Source organism: Rattus rattus, chromosome 7 (genome assembly GCF_011064425.1).
Source record: "Rattus rattus isolate New Zealand chromosome 7, Rrattus_CSIRO_v1, whole genome shotgun sequence".
Lineage (NCBI taxonomy): Eukaryota > Metazoa > Chordata > Mammalia > Rodentia > Muridae > Rattus > Rattus rattus.
The window spans coordinates 101,275,673-101,294,424 of NC_046160.1; the positions used below are offsets into that span (position 1 = coordinate 101,275,673).

Below are 18,752 nucleotides of genomic sequence, written 5' to 3' on the forward strand. Positions count from 1 at the left end.
CATTCAAACAGTGCATGGTTACTTATTACATTATCCCCAGCTACATTATTAATTATTTCATACGCAGACGAGATAGAACTGAATACAGCTCTAGAAGCATGAGATGCTTAAAACTCTCTTTTTATCTCCAGCCATGTCTGCACGGGGCATGGGACCACAGGCTCTACCGGGCAGCACTGCACAGGCACTGAGCAGCTGGATTAGGATACTTAGTGATGGCAGACTTCTGTGCTTCATGGCTTCCTCACATGCTATGACTCAGTATAACCCTTCCTTTCTACTACATGCACATCAGCGACAGCGGGTGGATAAGACGGACAGAGAAGAAAGCTGAGACCGTCAGCCTGGTGGCTGCAGAGATGGCAGGTAAGAGCACTGGCTGCTCTTCCACAGGACTTGTCTGGTTCCCAGCACCCGGCTCAGGCAGCTCACAACAGCCTAGAACACTAGAGTTCTAACTCCAGGGAATGATCCCTCTTCTGGCTCCTGTAGGCACCAGATATGCACATGTACACAGACATACATGAAGGCACTCACACATAAACATCAAATAAAAATACATAGTATCAAAGAGAATGGCAACCTAAAGGTGATCATGTTTAACCTGAAAAGTGACATTTAAAAAGCTGCAAGTGCCTCACCCCTTACGGTCACGGACACTTTCCTTCAGTCTCAGGACAAACCTCAGGAGCAGTTGCTTGCCCCTACCTGTAGGGTGAGGACTGGGCTGCTGGATCAGAGGCAGAAGCCAGTGGAGAGTTCACTTTGGTGCTTTCCAGATCTTCCTTCTCTAGAAAATCATGGAAAGAATTTGATATGTCAGAGGAAACGCTAGCACACACCTATAATTCAGTTCTTGAGAGGCTGAGGCAGGAAGATCAGGAATTCAACACCAGCCATAGCTACATAGAGAGTTCGAGGCCATCCTGGGATACCTAAGACACTGTCTAAAAAAGTCATTGTGGAAAGCACATCTCTACCTCACCCTATATAAAAATCAGTTCAGGGGCTGGAGAGATGGCTCAGAGGTTAAAAGCACCGGCTGATCTTCAGAGCACCTGGGTTTGGTTCCCAAAACCCACATGGCAGGTCACAAATGTCTGTAACCCCAGCTCCAGGGCAGCCACTGCCTTGCCTCCAAGGGCACTGCACAAGCATGGTGCACTTCCGTACACGCTGGCATCAATACTCATCCGCGTAAAATAAGAACAAAATCTTTTTTAAAAAATCAATTAGAAATAGTTCAAAGATCTTCGTATAAGAATGAAAAATTTGAAATTGCTACAGGAAGCAAAGGGAAAACAGTTCAAGATACAGGCTGGTAACGGTTTTCTGAAAAGGCCAACAGCCTGAGGAATGCTAGCAAGAATTAACATATGGAGTTGCAAGGAATTAAAAAGCTTCGACACAGCAAATAAACGATTTTCACAATAAATAGACAACCTACCAAGAAGGGATTAATGTCTAGAATATAAACACAAACATATACTCACAGACAAACATCTAAATAGTACACGGGCAAATGAACAGACAGTTCTCAAAACAAGCAGGCAGAAAAAAAATGTACAACACCTTAGCCATCAGGAAAATGCAAATCAAATCTACAAGGAGATTTGATTTCTTACAGGTTGGAATTGAGATCATCAAAAAACCACAAAATAACAGAAGCTTGTGAGGAGGCAGGTGGCTTGTTTATATATTGCTGGTGAGAATAGAAAGTAGTAAAACCACTACAGAGATCAGTATGAGTCTTCAAACAATGCAAACTAGAAGAGCTGGAGTGGTTAAGAGCTCTTGCTGCAAACTCAGGAGGAGGAGGGGGAGGAGGGGAGGGGGGAAGAAGAGGAGAGGGAAGAGGAAGAAGAGGGGAAGGAGGAGGAGGAAGAGGAGGAGGAGGAGGAGGAGGGAGAGGAGGACTGGAGTCTGGATCTTTGCTCCCATATAACAAGCCAGGCATACCCCTGTAACTCTGGCTCCAAGGAAGATGGAAACAGGAGCATGGCTGGGATTTGCTGGCTTCATCCTAGCCAAGAAAACGAGAGCTCCAGGTTCAGGGAGATGCTAATGCAAAAGAATGGACAGAGTGTAACAAAGATCACCCATTACCCTCTTCCGGCCTCTGTTCACACACATATGAACACATACACACACAGACACAGAAATTAACTAAGCACTAGTTAGAAGCACTAGTTAAAGCACTACGGGGTAACTGACCCACAGGAATCTAAGTCAGTACACTCTGGGGACACCAACATAAACATTTATTGCAAAATTAGCCAAGTTCTAGAACTGAATGCCCATCAGATAAATAAGGAAAACATGATACACAAAGACACATATAGTTGATTTTTCTTCTTTTTTTATGTGTATATATGTATAGTGTTCATGTATGAATGTGTCTGTATGCATGAATGTGGACATCTTAGGTTAATATCAGGCATCTTCCTAGATTGCTCTGCACTATTAATTAAGGATTCTTAATCATCTTTCTGGCTCACTCCTTGAGATTTTCCTTGTATACACAGGTCAGTGCATTTACACATTTCCCTATTCTAAGCCCCTCTGCTTAAGGTCAAAGAAACTGAAGCCCCAAGTCTACTTCCTAATACAAAACACAGTGTAACGAAGTATGTCTCAAACACAGAGTCTGCAGAAACATAAAAGTGAAGGCAAGGGAAGTGTTTATGACCTAACCTTGACCCAGTCTCACTTCTCCATGACAGGATCTCATTGTTCTTTACGTTGACTGACAATCTCATCCCCAGATGAGCTCATGTCACCCCGCATTCCTCCCAATAAAGAAGCTGACAGGCTCACGAGTGTCTCCCCTGTGCAGACTTGGAAAACTGCTTCAGAAGGAGTCCTACTTTGTCCCTCCTCCCCCAGAATCTGATTAAATATTCGCACTGCCCACTCAGCCCCTCTCCCCGGGCTGCCTTCTCCACCTCAGGTGAGCCTGCTTGTCCACTGTTCCATCAAAGGAAGGAACTAAAACACACAGCTTCCCCTACCCGACCCCTGTGTCTCCTAATCCTTGTGGAGTTCACTAACGACACAATTCTGAGAATAAAACTATCCAGTCGCTAGCTTTGTTTTTAAGCTGCAAATTTGTTCTAAATACATCACCAGTTTTCCCTTGACTTCTAAACATATTGTTTTCTAAGTCTACTCCCTCTTTGAGATAAACTTTTAGAAAATAATGAAATTTTAAACTTAAATTTAGTCTTTATGCACCCATATTATTATTCCAAACTATTTCTAAGTTGCACTCATAACTGTTTATTGCAGAATAAATAAAATACAGATAAAAATTCATCTTTATACAATTCATTTTCTTTAAAACATTTTAATAACAGTCTATTATTCACTTTAGAAAATCAAAGCATACAGATAAGCAAAATAGCCACAAAACAAGAGAAATCAAGCATCAATCTACTAAACAAAGACAACCACTGCTGACTATTTAATGCACAGCATTTCAGAAACATATCCATACATATAAACAGGTTTGCATGTAGTGAGTACGTGTGTCTATGCGTGCACGTCTGCCACGCGAGAGGCCCTTCAAGTGTCTATTCCTAAAGACACGCATCAAACACTACTGAGCACTTGTCATGGACTTTGTTTGTGGTTGATTAAAAAAGGGACATACCACTGCTCTAAACGGCTGTACCTTTCATCTGATGGCTTTGGCAAATAGCCATGACCAGTGTCTAAAACTGTCTAATCTCACTAGAAACTAGAAAGTGCTTGGTCCTTACACTAGCACTTTGAATGTGTATCAGTGTGAATTTTTACCAGAAGAAGATTCCCCCCATGCACTGCATGGCTACTCATAAACTCCATGGGAGAAAGAAAGGCAGAACCAGGAATGCTTGATGCTTACAGGAGACTGAGGATCTTGAACTCAAGGCTGGCCTGGGCTACCCAGTGAGTCAACAATAAAAATAATCAGAGGGAGAGAAAAAGAGGGGAAGACAATAGGTTAAGTCTATATCGATGGGCAAAATAATTAGAAACCTAGGTAAACAATGACTACATTTCCGTAGCCTTGTCCAGTGATAGCTCCTTAAAGGGGCTCCTGTGTTTTCCTTCAACAGGGCCCGTCAGCCGTGTTTCAGGCTCACTTTACGATGCCCCGCTCAGACCCGCTGTAATGAGCACCAGTCCTTTTCCGTGAGATGCTCAGGACTGAGATGACTCCATTAGCACGGGAGCGTGGGAGTGCAGGAGTACAGGAGCGGCTGGTGAAAGAATGAACTCAGCTTCCCTTCCCCCACTCCTCTATCACCTCTTCTTTTGTCCTTTATCACCGCTTCTTTTGTCCTTTGGCCTGTGGCCATGACAAGGAGGCCCTTGCTGGATGTGACCTTGGATTTCCTGTAGAACTGCAAGAATAATGCTTTGTTCACTATAAATCATCCAGTCTCAGGCTGAGGAAGGCAGAATGCTTGCCTAGAGTGAACAAGGCCCTGGAGTCAATCTGGCTGGCCTGGCACGGGAGACAGGAGAAGCTGAGTGATACAATGGTACAATGAAGCTCAACCACACAGCTCAAAGATAGAGACCTGACTCATGCCTGAACTGGGTTAAATTTTGAATGCTGAAAAACTGAGAGCATAAATTATCCAGCCTTGTTATGGCAGCACAAAATGGACTGAGACATACATGGAGGTGTTCACATCATGATGTTTACGAATGCTGCACCTCAGATGCATGGGCTGCATGAAGATAAGGGGTAAGAAAGGATATTCCATGCGAATGGTAACCGAGACAGTGCAGGTGCTAGACCTGTATGAGACGACATGGATGCAAGCTGGACACAGTGGTGAACTCGTATATCCCCACATTTGAGAAGGTGAGGACTGTTGTAAATTCAACACCAACCTGGGTCACAACAAGACTTTATCTCAAAAACCCTCAAGACACACATATGAATACACATCCAAGAGGTGTCACAAGGGACAACCAAGGCTACTACTTAATGATAAAGTCATCAATCATTCATGAGAACATTCTAACTTAGAAGGCTGAGGCAGGAGAATCAAGAATTTGAAGCTGGAGTGAGGTCATAGGGTGACCCTGTCTCAAAAAGCCACAAAAACAAAACAAGCAACAGTATTTCAAGAGCCTAATATTCTTTCACGTGTGTTTTAATGAAATAGTTGATTAATGTGGTAGTTTGAATATGCTTGGCGCAGGGAGTGGCACTATTAGGTGTGGCCTTGTTGGAGTGGGTGTGGCTTTGTATGGAGGAAGTATGTCACTAGGGGGCGGGCCTTGAGGCTCCATACTCAGGCTCCACCCAATATGGAATTATAGTCTGCCTTCTTCAGCACCATGTCTGCCCACCTGCTGCCATGCTTCCAGCCATGATGATAATGGACTTCTTAACCTGTAAGCCGGCCCCAATTAATTATTGTCCTTTATAAGAGTTGCCTTCCTCATGGTGTCTGTTCACAGCAATGGACATATATACCATACTCTCATCCCAATTGAGATAATCAGTGCTTTTCCCAGTTTTCCGCCATTAATAGTACAAGCTGTTCTATAGTGCTCTATCGTGCCTTATGTATATTTCACATTTTGCCAGGCTGCCATCTTTGGCAGGGATCACCCATCATTTTGCTTTCGTGGCAACAGTAAGAGAATACCTCAATTCAACATCAGAGTCCAATTTGCAAAATGTTTAGGAAACTGACAGAATTCAACATGTGATGACTACTTCCTTATTTTCCTTTCTATGACACAGGGTCTCGTTATGTTGCCCAGGCTGGTCTTGAACTTCTGGGCTCAAGTGCTCATCTGACCCAGGCTTCCTGAATTGCTGGGACTGCATTTGTTTACCATCAACCCAACTTGGTCTCTGTGACAGTTATTACTGATTGTCAACTTGGAAAATTGATATATTTGTATCCGATAAAACTTACCTAGAATCACCTGTGAGACAAGCATTTGTGAATGCCAATGAAGAATTATCTACATTAGGTTAATCTCTGGGCTTGTCTGGAAAGGATTATCTTGATTGTGTTAACTGGAGTGAGAAGACCCACTCTAAAAATAGATGGCACCATCCCCTGGGTTTGAGTCATGGACTGCATAAAAAAGAAGAGCTGGTTCATCACCCTGTTTCCTGACTCTGGATGCAACTTGACCACTTGACCAGCACCTCATACTCCTGCCACCACATCTTCCTCCCTATGGTGATTTGAATAAGAATGATCCCATAGACTCATAGACTTGAATGCTTGGTCCACAGTTGATGGAATTGGGAAGGATTAGGGGGTGTGACCTTGTTGGAGGATATGTGTCACTGGGGGTGGGCTTTGATGTTTCAAAAGATTTATGTTACTCCCAGCTATCCACACATACCACTCTTTCTCTGTCTTTGGCTTGTGGGTCAGATATAAGCTATCAGCTACTATTCCAGTGCCTGCCTGCTGCCATGATCTACAACGTAACATCCACTGATTTACCCTCTGAAAGTGTAAGGAAGCCCCCCCCCCCAATTAAATGTTTTCTTTTGTAAGTTGCCTTGGTCATGATGTCTCTTCACAGCAATAGGAAAGTAACTAAGAAACTCAACACAATGAACTTGTACCCTTGAATTGTAAGCAAAGATAAATCTTTTCTCACATAAGGGTCTTTTATCACAGCAACTAGATAAATAACTCATATATTACTTTTCATTTGTGCTTATTTTATTAAGTTAGAGCACATGGATGCATATCTTTTACTTCTTTATAAGCAATCCTCAAAAATAAAATTTTCATACCCACTATTCAATTTCTCTTCAAGTTTCACTTCTGCAATCAGGAAATAAATGCAACCATTTTCCATATCACAATGTGTATACAATCGTTACCAATCTGCTAGACAAATCATGATGACACACTATTTTAACTTTTGATAAATTACATTAAATACATATAAGTTGTCTCTTTTTCTTAAAAAAAAAATAAGCTATACCATCTATTCCATTAGCCTACCTTTTTACTCAGTAATGATAGTGACCCTTCTCTGTATGTGTGCATTATGTGTATAGGTATTTGCATGTGTGCAAATACATGCATGTATATGTGTGTGTGGTGAACAGAAGTCAACCTCAAGTGTCTTCAATCACTCACCTTTTATTTTTTGAGATAGGATCTCCCTAAGTACCACTGGATGGCCTAGAACTTGCTATGTAGACCAGGCTAGCCTTGAACTCACAGAGGTCTGCTTGCCTCTACCTCCCAAGTGCTGGGATTAAAGATATCCATCACACACTCAGTCCTCTGCCTATATTTTTTAATTTATGTGTTTGTATATATGTATGTGTGTGACATGTGAGCGCATGTATGTATGCTACAGAGTAAGTGTGCAGGTCAGGGGAAATCTCTCAGGAGTCAGTTCTGACCCTCCACCTTGTTTTGAGGTGAGCTGTCTCCTGCTGTTTCTTCTATTCTGTGTATCCTAGATTGGCTGGCACTTGAGCTTCTGGGCAAGTCTCCCATCTCGGCCACCGACCTCAGCACAGAAGTATTGGAATATCAGATGTGCGTGCCACATCCAGCTTTTTACCTGGGTTCTGGGGATTCTGTCATCCAGCTTATGGGGCAAGTGCTTTTACCCATGAGCCATCTTTCTAGTCTCTACCTTACTTTTTGATAGGCTCTTACCGGAGTTCAACAATTTGGCTGAACTGGCTGGCCGGCAAGCCTCCTATTTCTGCTTCTTCAGCACTGGGGTTACAGTTCTATGATGTCATACCTGGTATTAATACCATGGTATTAGGAATCTGGACTCAGGTCTTCCTGATTACACAGCAAGCACTTTACTAAGTGATCTCCCCAGCCCTGCTCGCTCGTCCATTTAGAATAAAGCACAGAATCTGTCCTGCAGACATCACTCCAGCAAACATTTTGTGTAATACACAGGAGTCACATAAAAATTGAATTAAAAAAGAAAGAACTTGAGTTAATGACTACTTCCATTCAACACACCTTGACTAGGCCCCTTGCTACGTGCCAGATACCATGTTCCATGCTGTGAACAGAGTTAAATGTGAACCTTCAAAGACTCGAATAAAGAGAACTAGCAAGCAGTAAATACATGATATTATCTAGATTAATTAACTAGACTATCACGGAAACACTTAACAAAGGGGACAAGTATCTAAGGCTTCCTGAAACAGATAATTAACTGTCTTAATGAATAAGTAGGGCACAGCCAAGTCAAATGGAAAGGACACTGCAGGCAAAGGAAACAGAATAATAAGCCAAAGTGTGCACGCACGCACGCACGATCACTGCAGTTCAGCGGTGTAGCTAGAAGCCATAGCAAAGGTACAAACAGGTAACTGAGACACTCAGTGGCAGATCATCTACCTAGCATGGGTCAGGCCATGGGTTCAACACCCAGCCACCCATCCCTTGAAGGACCTTGAGAAAACACATTTCATTAATTTCACTCAGTTCTTTTGGAGTTTTTTTTTTTTTTTTTTTTTTTGGTTCTTTTTTTTTTCGAGCTGGGAACCCGAACCCATGGAGTTTTTTTTTTAATAAAGTATATTTTATTTACTTACTTTTAGATTTATTTATGTATGTGTTTTATGTATGTGGGAACTTTTCCTGCATGGACATTTACACATCAGAAGATGGCAGCAGACAGATGCCATGTAGGTGCTGGGAACTGAACCTTTAGAAGAGCAGTCAGTGTTCTTAACCACTAAGCCATCTCTCCGACCTCTTGCTGAACTCTTAGAGTGGTAAAATTTGTGGAAGCCTTCAGTAGGGGTGGATACCAGATCAGACAGAAGCCCACAGAAGACAGAGAACCTGACTGATAAAGATAGTTGGGACAGGTTTGGAGGCACAATTGGGCAATAACTAGGTGGCCAAATTTGGTTTTGGTACACCGATGTTGGCTTCTAAACACCATTTATTTTCTTTCCTAAGGGCTGGAAAACTACCTGTGTGACACACCCTGGAGCCTTGCTGAGGACCTATATCTAGTTTAATGGTGCAGACTGAAGTCCCCAGCTTCCCCTGTAGAATAACCGGTAGGTACATCTTCGGCTGACCTCAACAGGCCTCAGTGCTGATATAAATTGTATCTGCAGGTCCCTTGGAACAGCAAATGCAGGAGTCATTTGTCAGCTTTTTGGCTTTTAAATACCCAACAACCTCTCTGAAGGAGACTGGCTGATTCATACACTATAAACATGTAATGAAAGAGCTTCAATTCCCACCACCAGAAAGTCAGCAGGCAGGCATGTAACCTAAGATTCCCCTGCCTGGGACCTGAAACAGGTTCAGCATACGAGCAGAATTCTAGCAGCATCTAGAGGACTGGCTGCATGGGTCTTGTCTGGCCTCCCCCACTCACCCCCTTACAGCGATTTAGTGAGTCTTCCTTATCCTTCTAATGAATCCTCTCTCTGCTTAAGGCAATCAGAATTAGTTTCTGTTGCTTGAAACAACAAATCCACCAAAAGCTCCTAGATAGGATTTGCCTCCGTTCAGAATTTAAACTGGAGTAACCATGGCATCCTGGCCTCGTCTTGAGCATCCTTACTGTTCCGGTGAAGACTTGGTAACTTGCTGCTTTCTGAGTCATTTCCATACACCAACCACTCCTGGCCTCACTTAAGACATCTGCTTATATAAGGCTGCTCAATTGGTCACAGAGCACCACTAACATATCACAATGAATCCTTGGACTATGGTGAGAGTTACCAGAGTGTAACCGCAGTAGGATGTGAGCACACAGGGAGAAATAATGCTGACACACTTGCTCAGATTTCTATTTGTAAAGGCTGCCATTATCTGTGAGCTGTAATGAATGTGAGGTACAATAAAATAAGGTGAGCCTTCTCATACTGCTCAGGATCCGGCCATGCTGCAAAGCAAGCCCTTCCCTGCTTGCCATGATTGTGAAGCCTTTGCAACCTTTCACTTATATGTACACCTGTCAATCTCCACGCCTGAAGAAAACACCAGAACTCTTCTGGGATTACTCCTGATGCTGCATTCCATACACATGCAACCTGGGGACTAAATGGTGTCTCTATAATCTTAGTTTTCCACTCTACAAATAAGAAGCATGCTTTCACTTACTGGTTGATATATTGACAGAACTCGCTACATAGCCAAGGCCTTTTATTTATATAGATACCCTTTATTTTCTCTCAATAGTATATACAATCTGAATAAGGTTTTGTATACATATTTGAGCTTGTCACTGTGGTAACTGCCATGGTCTGGACATGGTTATATCTGGCACAGGTTCACATGTAAAGAACTTGAACCCCAGAGTGAAAGCCTTAGAAAGTGAGTGGATGTTTAAGAGGGGGGTTGAGTGGGGCAGCCCTAGATTTGGGGGAGATATGTGCTTTGGTTTTTGTTTTCTTTTCTTTCCCACAATCACATGGGGGCAGCTTCTGGTCCACAAAGAGAATGCCAGAACCACTGAAGAGTGAAGAAAAACAGCAAAAGGAAATAAGGCACGCAGAGCTCAGGCCTCACAGCTAGAAGCTGGGGGGGGAGGGAAGTAGAAGCCTCATCCCAAAGACAAGTGAGGCAGGCTGTCCCGGTAAAGGCAGGCTGTCCCAGCCACAGAAAAAGCCTTCAGCTCTCACAAACCGCAAATCCAGCTGTATGTCTTGGTGACCCAGTGAGTCCTCTTTTTGTCACTTAAGTGCCTCAGTGTGCTGAGTGTGATCAGAACTCAGCTACCCTGGGGTACAGGGAACAACAACCATTCAGGAAGCTGTAGACTGAGAGACATCATGGGTGGGGGCGGTTCTGGAGAGCAGGAAACTGGGGGTCAGATGCCCGGTAAGCAGAAAAAGCATAAGCAGGAGGCTGCGACCAACCAGGAAGTTTAGTTTGAGATTGGGGGCGGGGAGGGCAGCCTCTGCAGGCAATGGCTAGGGCCAACGTCATCAGAAAATGACTCTGGAGCTGGGTAACCTTGAGCCTGGGTTGTGGGTGGAGTTGCAGACTCTGCTATCAAACATTTGCTATGAGGTTTGCTGCTGTAGAGAGAAGAATTCCAGGTCTCCAGTGGACTATTTGAAACTGACGGTCACATACCTCCAACATGTTATTAAAGCTTGGCTCATTTATAAAGTAGGAGGACCAGTCCCTCTATACAGATCTGTGGACTGTGTGTGCTGCAGACTGTGTGCTTCCCCTGATTCCTAACTCACATGGGAGGACACATGGGAGGAAATGCTCACCTCGAGAGGGGATTCTTATGAGGGCGAGAGAACCTGACTGTTCCATAAGCCACGAAGCTAAGAGGGACCAGCAGGGGCCTCACAGTCCGAGACAGTGAAATGAGCTATCAGAGACACCAGACATTTGTGTAGTGTAGGCATAACACCACAAGCAACATAGGAAGATAAAGGTCTACAAGTGTAATGGACAGACACCTCAGCCATGCATCTGGCAGGGAGCTTTTGATATTTTGTACATGTATGATGTACGTATGTGTATGATACACAGACACCTATGTCATAAAAGAGGAACTATGTGAGAAGAGGAAGGCACGCAGAGAGGGGAAGGTAGAAAGTAGTGAGAGGCAAGAAAGACAAAAGATTACATTTCCTCTCATATATGGAGTCTGCACCTGGACACGCACACATGAATGGAATGGGGACTATTCTAGGAGAAAGGGCAGCAGGACACGGACAGGAGCAATGAGAGGGCACGGAGCAAATACGAGCGACGTACTCTAAAATTAATTAGAAGACACGTGGGGCTGGAGAGGTGGCTCAGCGGTTAGGAGCACTTGCTCTTCTAGCTGCCCACGTTGGGTCTCAGCACCCACACAGCGGCTCACAAGCATCTGTAACCCAAGTTCTAGGAGAACCTAACACCTTCTTCTGGCTTCTGTGCGTTCCAGGCACTCATGCGGTACAAAAACATACATGTAGGCACTCGCACAGGCACCTTAAAAAATGACAATCAACAAACAAATATAAATTATGGAAAAAAGCAAGGTGCCGAAGAGAGACGGCAGAACACTTAAGAGAGCACGCTACTCTTCCAGAGTTCCCATGCTGGGTGAGGGACTCACAATTGCCTACAACTCCAGTCCCACACACTCTCCACCTCTGCAGGCACACGCATGTGCAAACCCATACATGCACATATAAAAATAAACACAAGCTCGGTTAGGCATGGCGGCCCATGCACTTGGGAGGCAGCGGCAGTCAAAGCTCTGTAAGTTTGGGGCCAGCCCAGTCTATAAGCATAGCAAGTTCCACACCATCCAGGACTATGCAGAGAGACTCTTATCTCAAAATTAAATTAAAAATTAAAGAAATGAAATCTTTAAGTGTATATCAAAACAATTAGTACTGAATGATTGTGTGGGCAATGGTACATTGTGAAAGTAGGTAACGGGTATTTTTTTAAAGAAATCTTCTTCTTTTTTTTTTTTTTTTTTTCCGAGCTAAGGACCGAACCCAGGGCCTTGCGCTTGCTAGGCAAGTGCTCTACCACTGAGCTAAATCCCCAACCCCAAGAAATCTTAATGTATTCTTAAATTAATAATGAATCAGTTTAAGACAATAAAATATATACTATACATAAAGTTAGTGCTCAAAGATATTGCTAACCTCTATTTCATGAAAAAAAAAATTTGAGTTTTAAGATCTGTCCCTGATATGCAGAAAGACTCCGATTTTAGAAAGGAAGAAAGAAAAAAAAAAAAAACAACCCACAGTGGAGAACATTCTAGCACATGAGTGTTTGTATATGTATTTCTTTTTCTGATAGGTGGATTCTTATTATTCAAAATTGTAAAGTGTCAAAACTCTACCACGAAAGCTTCCTTCTACGTTAGCTCTCCATGTCCACGGGCAGTCAACACTACTGGGTCTTACGTAGTCTTCCAGATACGCACATAAAGGTAACAACACACATGAGTTTCATATTACTACACTACCAGGACATTAGACACACCACTGAAAATTTTTTTCTAACCTCAGATACTTTATGAAACTTCACACAAAAAGCTCTCATTTTTTTCTACAACAAATATTTCATTTGATAAAAAACGAGGCATTAATTTATGAGTTCTCTATGGATAAACATTTTCCCCCCAAATCTTTTACCACTCCAAATGATGCTATAATAACCTTGTGTCTATATTCTTTTTTTGTTAACCATTTATTTATTCTATATAAGTACACTGTAGGTGTCTTCAGACACACCAGAAGAGGGCATCAGATCTCATTACAGATGGTTGTGAGCCACCATGTGGTTGTTGGGATTTGAACTCAGGACCTCTGGAAGAGCAGCCAGTGCTCTTAACCTCTGAGCCATCTCTCCAGCCCATGTCTATATTCTTAAACAGGAATACACCTATATAAAATAGGCACTGCAAAGAAATGGATCAATGGAAAATACCATCTAATTGTGATGGATATTAACAGTGTAACTGAGGCCCCCTGGAGTAAGGAACAACAGCATTTCGTGCACCTGTGCCAACAGTGAGTCATTTCCATTTCTCTTTATCAGTCAGGCTACACAAACTTCATATATCAAGAGTCACTTCTCAGAGCATCTTTTTTTTTTCCAAACAGCATAATGTATACAGGAGGAAAAAAGAGAGAGAAGATATTTTATTCTTTTTAGTTTAAAGGGATGCCCTAACTTACTCAAGAACTGCTGGCAAAACAACTGTAGCTGTATTCAGACAGACAGGAAGTGTAAGGAGGAAAGAAAAACATGTTTATTTCCTGAAGTATACAGTGTGGGAAGATGGAATCTTGTGTGAGAGAGACAGGAAAAACAAATATAAACACATCCTTTTAGGTTTCTGAAATCTAAACCATTGGGAACAAGGAAAAGCCAATTTTTCAGTAGTGCAGATTTTAATAGGCCAGCCAAATACAAGCTAATTCTAGAGAACACAGGACAGGTTTCACAAATTAGAGGACGGCGGAGAAAAGCTTTTATTATTCGTTTCAATGAGTATGTATTAATCTTAATGTGATTATAAAAGTTTAATTTCTCAAACTAGTAATATCGTGTATAACATTGTAACTGAAATAGAAATTTAAAATAGTAACCAAATAATAGTAGAATATGGCATTCTTTACTGTGGCAAGATCATTGCTATGGTTCTTCACTGGCCAAAATCTTGAAGACAATGAATGAGTGGAGGAGGAGAAACGGAAGATGAACAGTAACAACTTATAACTCATGGTCTCAACACCAAAGTGAGACATAAAACCAAAACCTTCTTCAAATACTCTATATTTCATTCTTTTTTGTTTTGTTTTAAGATTTATGTATTTTATGTATGTGAGTGCACTGTCGCTGTCCTCAGACACACCCAAAGAGGGCGTCGGATCCCATTACAGATGGTTGTGAGCCACCATGTGGTTGCTGGGAATTGAACTCAGGACCTCTGGAAGAGCAGTCAGTGCTCTTGACCACCGAGCCATCTCTCCAGCCCCTCTTTTTTGGGTTTTTGTTGTTTTCTTTCTGTTTGTTTTTTGGGTGGGTGTTGTTGTCTGGTTATTGTTTGTCTGTTTTTGAGAAGGTTTTGTTGTTGTAGCAGTAGCTGTTCTGGAACTTGCTTTGTGAACCAGGCAGACCTCAAATTTGCCTCTGTGAATCCACCTATTTCTGCTGCTAAGTGCTGGGATTAGAGGGGTGCATGTCACCACCACCCAGCTTCAAGCCGTGATTTTCGTTTCAGGTTAGTGACTGTGGCTAAGACATTCAGGTCATGCTACAGATTTGAGTTTACTGTGTGTATTCTCTCTACAGGAAAGCCAAAAAGGGGCAGCTCACCCCCCCCAGTGTCTGAATACTAATTAGGTCAAGGTTTCTTTAGAACTCATTTCCTAAGACTTCCCCTTCACTAGGCAGCTGCAGAAATAATTAGCCTGGCTTTTCTTTTTCAGAGCAGAGGACCCAAAAGCAGGTGATGCGGTTAGAACTGAGAGGCTTACAGGAAAGCACATCAACTGGGTGACGCTTCGACCGAACCCAGTGACCATACGGCCCAATTTCTCTTCAGCACCCAAGAGTGGGGTAACACTCATTGTACTATATTTCATGAGCTGAAGTAGAACATGATGACCAACCATCAACACTGGAAAAATACAACAGCTGTGCTTTTTTTAAAAAGCCACAAGGAAATTATTAGCATGTCAATTTAAAAATCAGGAAAGAAATCAAGAAATAAAAACAAAGTCTTCTCAACATAAGCTTCCATCCAGCGCTCTGGATGGAACAGGGAGTCACCAAATTTCAAGCCCTAACGGACCTGACATCAAACAGTCACAGATATGAAACACTCCATCCCTGTTGAAGGATATACTGCACCGCTCAGTCCTACACTAGAACCAGAGACAAGTTCACCTGCCCCTCTCCAGCCCTGCACATCAAATGCTTGGTCGTATACAGCAAACTGAGTCCTTGCAGAGATCATAACAAACACTGCCCTTTATTTTCCCCAGGGTAAATGCTCCCCAAGTAACTACAGGGCGTTTGTAGGCCTGCTCTAGCCCATTTTTAGCTCTGGAAGAAAAAAAAATGACACGGAGACCTAATAAATTTATGAACAAGCTGCAGGCACTATGCTGGGCAGATACTCATCTATTCTAACCCTCTGTGGCAGCCTACTTCCCAGCCACCAGGTCCTTTACCCGAAGTCTGAGTCTTGCCCTGGCTCCCTCAGGACGACTCCCCTGACGGTCTGCGGATCCTCCTGGTCCTTCTCCCCTTCTCCTCTCTCGTTCTTCCCTTTTCGACTGGTACCCCTTGACTGGAATCAGAAGTCATGCCCTATCCTCTTCTGCCCAGCTTTCGGCTGAATCAGCCCTTTATTGACCAATCAGAGGTGATGGAGAAGAAACTTCACACAACACTGAGAGAGGACGTTCCAAATATCATCGTGACGATGTTAACGTCCAGACTGCAATCAGATATTTGGGCAAACCAATCAGCATCCGAACACACGGTGCGCAAGATCGTCCTCCAGTACCACGGAGCCCTGTAGACTTCTTCGAAAAGGACCTGCTTTTAAGTGATGTAATACATACTCCTCAGAGAGCTTCATGATATAAGGAATGATTCTTTCTCCTCTAGGGAAATGAAGAACCCAGGTGCCCCCAAATTAAAAAAAAAAAAAAAGAAATCTATTAAAAACAATCATAGTTCCTAAGACGCTTGGAATACTGTGATCACTAGAGACTTTCGCTTACACAAACATAAACCTTTCCTTTTACCAAAACCTCAGCCACAAATACCAGCGCTGCATGGTAGAAACAGGATCTTATTATTCTGCATACTGACAAATTCCTGAAGGAATAAAGTACACTGAGAGGCTCAAACCCTCAGTTCAATAACAAATGAATATCCACTCATTTTCCCCTGCTGTTTTCTAAGGTGACAAAAAAAAAAAGTCTTTCTGGTCTCCTCCCTTTTTAGTGTCTCTGTTACCTCAGCTCATTTTCTACTGGGAAGTGGCAGCAAATTCCCAATTTTGAGCAGTTTTAAAGTTTTACTCCCAAGTCTATAAAAACCCTGTCAAAGTAGCATCCCCACTGAGCTTCAGAGGCGTAGCTGAAGTCCAGGCCTGAGTTTCTCTCAAAAATACCCTTGCTAACCTACGAAGCAGACTGCAGGACAAGGGCGTTTTAACAGCGTGTGTGGCTTACAGTTTGGCAGTAATGGCTGCTTCCAGCTCTGATAACCAGAAACGTTTCTAGATATTGCCAGATGTCCCCTGGGCTGTCAAATGGCTCCTGGTAAAGCCCCACCGCTCTACCCCTAGGAGAATGCTTGGTGATCTCGAGTATTATTGGATGGTCGGTCAAATCTTTGCAAAGTGACCTTCACCTTCAGGTTCAGCCAGATATTTGTAGAACTTTCTGCCCGACAAACACTTTAAACACAAGGTGCTAAGAGCACTCCAGGAATATGTTACAAAATAGATCTGATATAAAATCACCACAAACGCATGAGGAAATAAAAGACAAGTTGAAGTGTATGTAACTTATAAATATTGGCACATGGGGCTGGGGATTTAGCTCAGCGGTAGAGCGCTTGCCTAGCGAGCGCAAGGCCCTGGGTTCGGTCCCCAGCTCCGGAAAAAAAAACAAAAACAAAAACAAATAAATATTGGCACATATAGGGTGCTTATAAGACATACACCTCTACAAGGGCTTATATACTTCATTGTTATAATCTTTCAGGAAGTGCACTTAATTTTTTTCCCCCTTTTCTTTGTTGGTAGTGCTAGGATCTAACCCAGGGCCTCTCATATGAACTCTACCACTGAGCTACATCCCACCCTAATTAAAATTTCTATTACCATAATATCAAGTGTATGTTAGCATTGTTTACCATAGAGCACAAAAACTTAAAAATAGGAAAAACAAAAATGTGTTAGGATGTTTTCAATAAAAATATAGTCACCAGCAAGAGTTCAGTGATTCACAGCTTGGGGGGAGGGGTGCTCCGTGCAACATCATACATCAGGGACATGTAGAAAAGCCACTATTTTGAAAGATACAACCAGGAATACCTTTTCTAGTAATTTAGCTGTGCAAAATCAGACTTTAATCTCCTCCTAGACAACTGCTTTGTACAGCGTGCATCTTGGGTTTCACATCAAGCCGCTTTAGTCACAGTGGTTCACAGTCCTCCCACCCATGCTGTAAAGGCACAGGTACTCATAAGAGGAAAACTCAGACATGTTTAGAGAAGTTAAACCAATTGTCCAGGGTCACTAAAAGTGAGGATTCACATTCCAACCAAGCATCCGGGTTCCACAGCAGTGCCTCAGTCGCTGTACTGTATGATATCTACTTTGAGATCTCGAAAACCAGTTACTTGCTACTTAGTGAGACCAGATGTCCCTCTTCTAAAGTATCCTCTCAGTCGCACGTCCCTGTGATGCTCACAAGGCTGAAAGGTAACCGCGTGATAGACGGTACCTTTAGTCTTTGGACACTTAAGTAAATTCATACGAAAGAACTTGTGTGATCTGAAATGGTGACACTGGCCCAAGCAAGGGGAGGGTCTCAGAGAATGAGCGAGGTCACCAAAATTTCTACTGCAGCCTCCAGTTCCTGCCTTTGCTTTGACTACGAGGCTCTTCCGAGACCTCAAAGCCTCCCTATTCTGGCTGCTTTCCATCTCTCCCACTCTAAAGGATGCAGGGGACGGCGGCTGGGCGCGGGGGCCTACGCTAGGGCAAAGAGGGAGGAAGGTGGGCGCCCCGGCAGACCCCGGTAGGAGCGCGCGGAGAGGCTAGCGTGGGAGACAGAGGTAGGGTCGCGCGGGGAGCCAAAGACAGGGGCAGGAGTATGCGCGGCGGGAATGGAGGTGGGATGCGGACCCCGACTGACGCCGAAGAGGCGCGGCGGAAGGAGCCGGACTGCCAACCCGGGTGCGCCGAGAAAGGAAGCGGGGACTGGAACCAGGGTATTTCCAAACAGAGTAGAAAACGACCTCGAGCGCAGCCGTGGCCCCCGTGGCAGTGGGCACACGGGTCGCCCGAGGTGCATGGCCCGGAGCCAAGAGGCACCCACCCTTCCAGCGCCCGGGCCTTGCGTACCTGAGGCGGCTGCCTGGCTCTCCTCCACTCCCCGTCGGTCCCCGACGCCCCCCGCCGACCCTCGGCGAGCTGCGGGGCTCCAGAAAGCCGGCCCCTCAGCTGCCTGCCCGTCCGACATCTGCAGCCCGCGCCGGAGCGTCTCCGCAGCTAGCCGCTTGCGGCTCCGGAAACAGCCG

At 43.8% G+C, this 18,752-nt stretch overlaps 1 protein-coding gene across 2 annotated transcripts in view; it reads right to left on the bottom strand.

The window, feature by feature from the left end:
- Tmed8 (transmembrane p24 trafficking protein family member 8) overlaps positions 1-18,736 on the bottom strand; it is a 30,348-nt gene extending 11,612 nt beyond the window's left edge. Inside the window, exons 1-2 of one of the 2 annotated variants that reach the window (XM_032908211.1) lie at positions 18,577-18,736; positions 709-790 (exon numbers count right to left, since the gene is read on the bottom strand). In XM_032908211.1, coding sequence (XP_032764102.1) covers positions 709-790; positions 18,577-18,694 — 200 coding nt within the window. In that variant the 5' untranslated portion in view covers positions 18,695-18,736. The remainder of the gene's footprint in view (positions 1-708; positions 791-18,576) is intronic. The other variant, XM_032908212.1, reaches the window with a different exon arrangement.
- Positions 18,737-18,752: the final 16 nt, after the last annotated feature.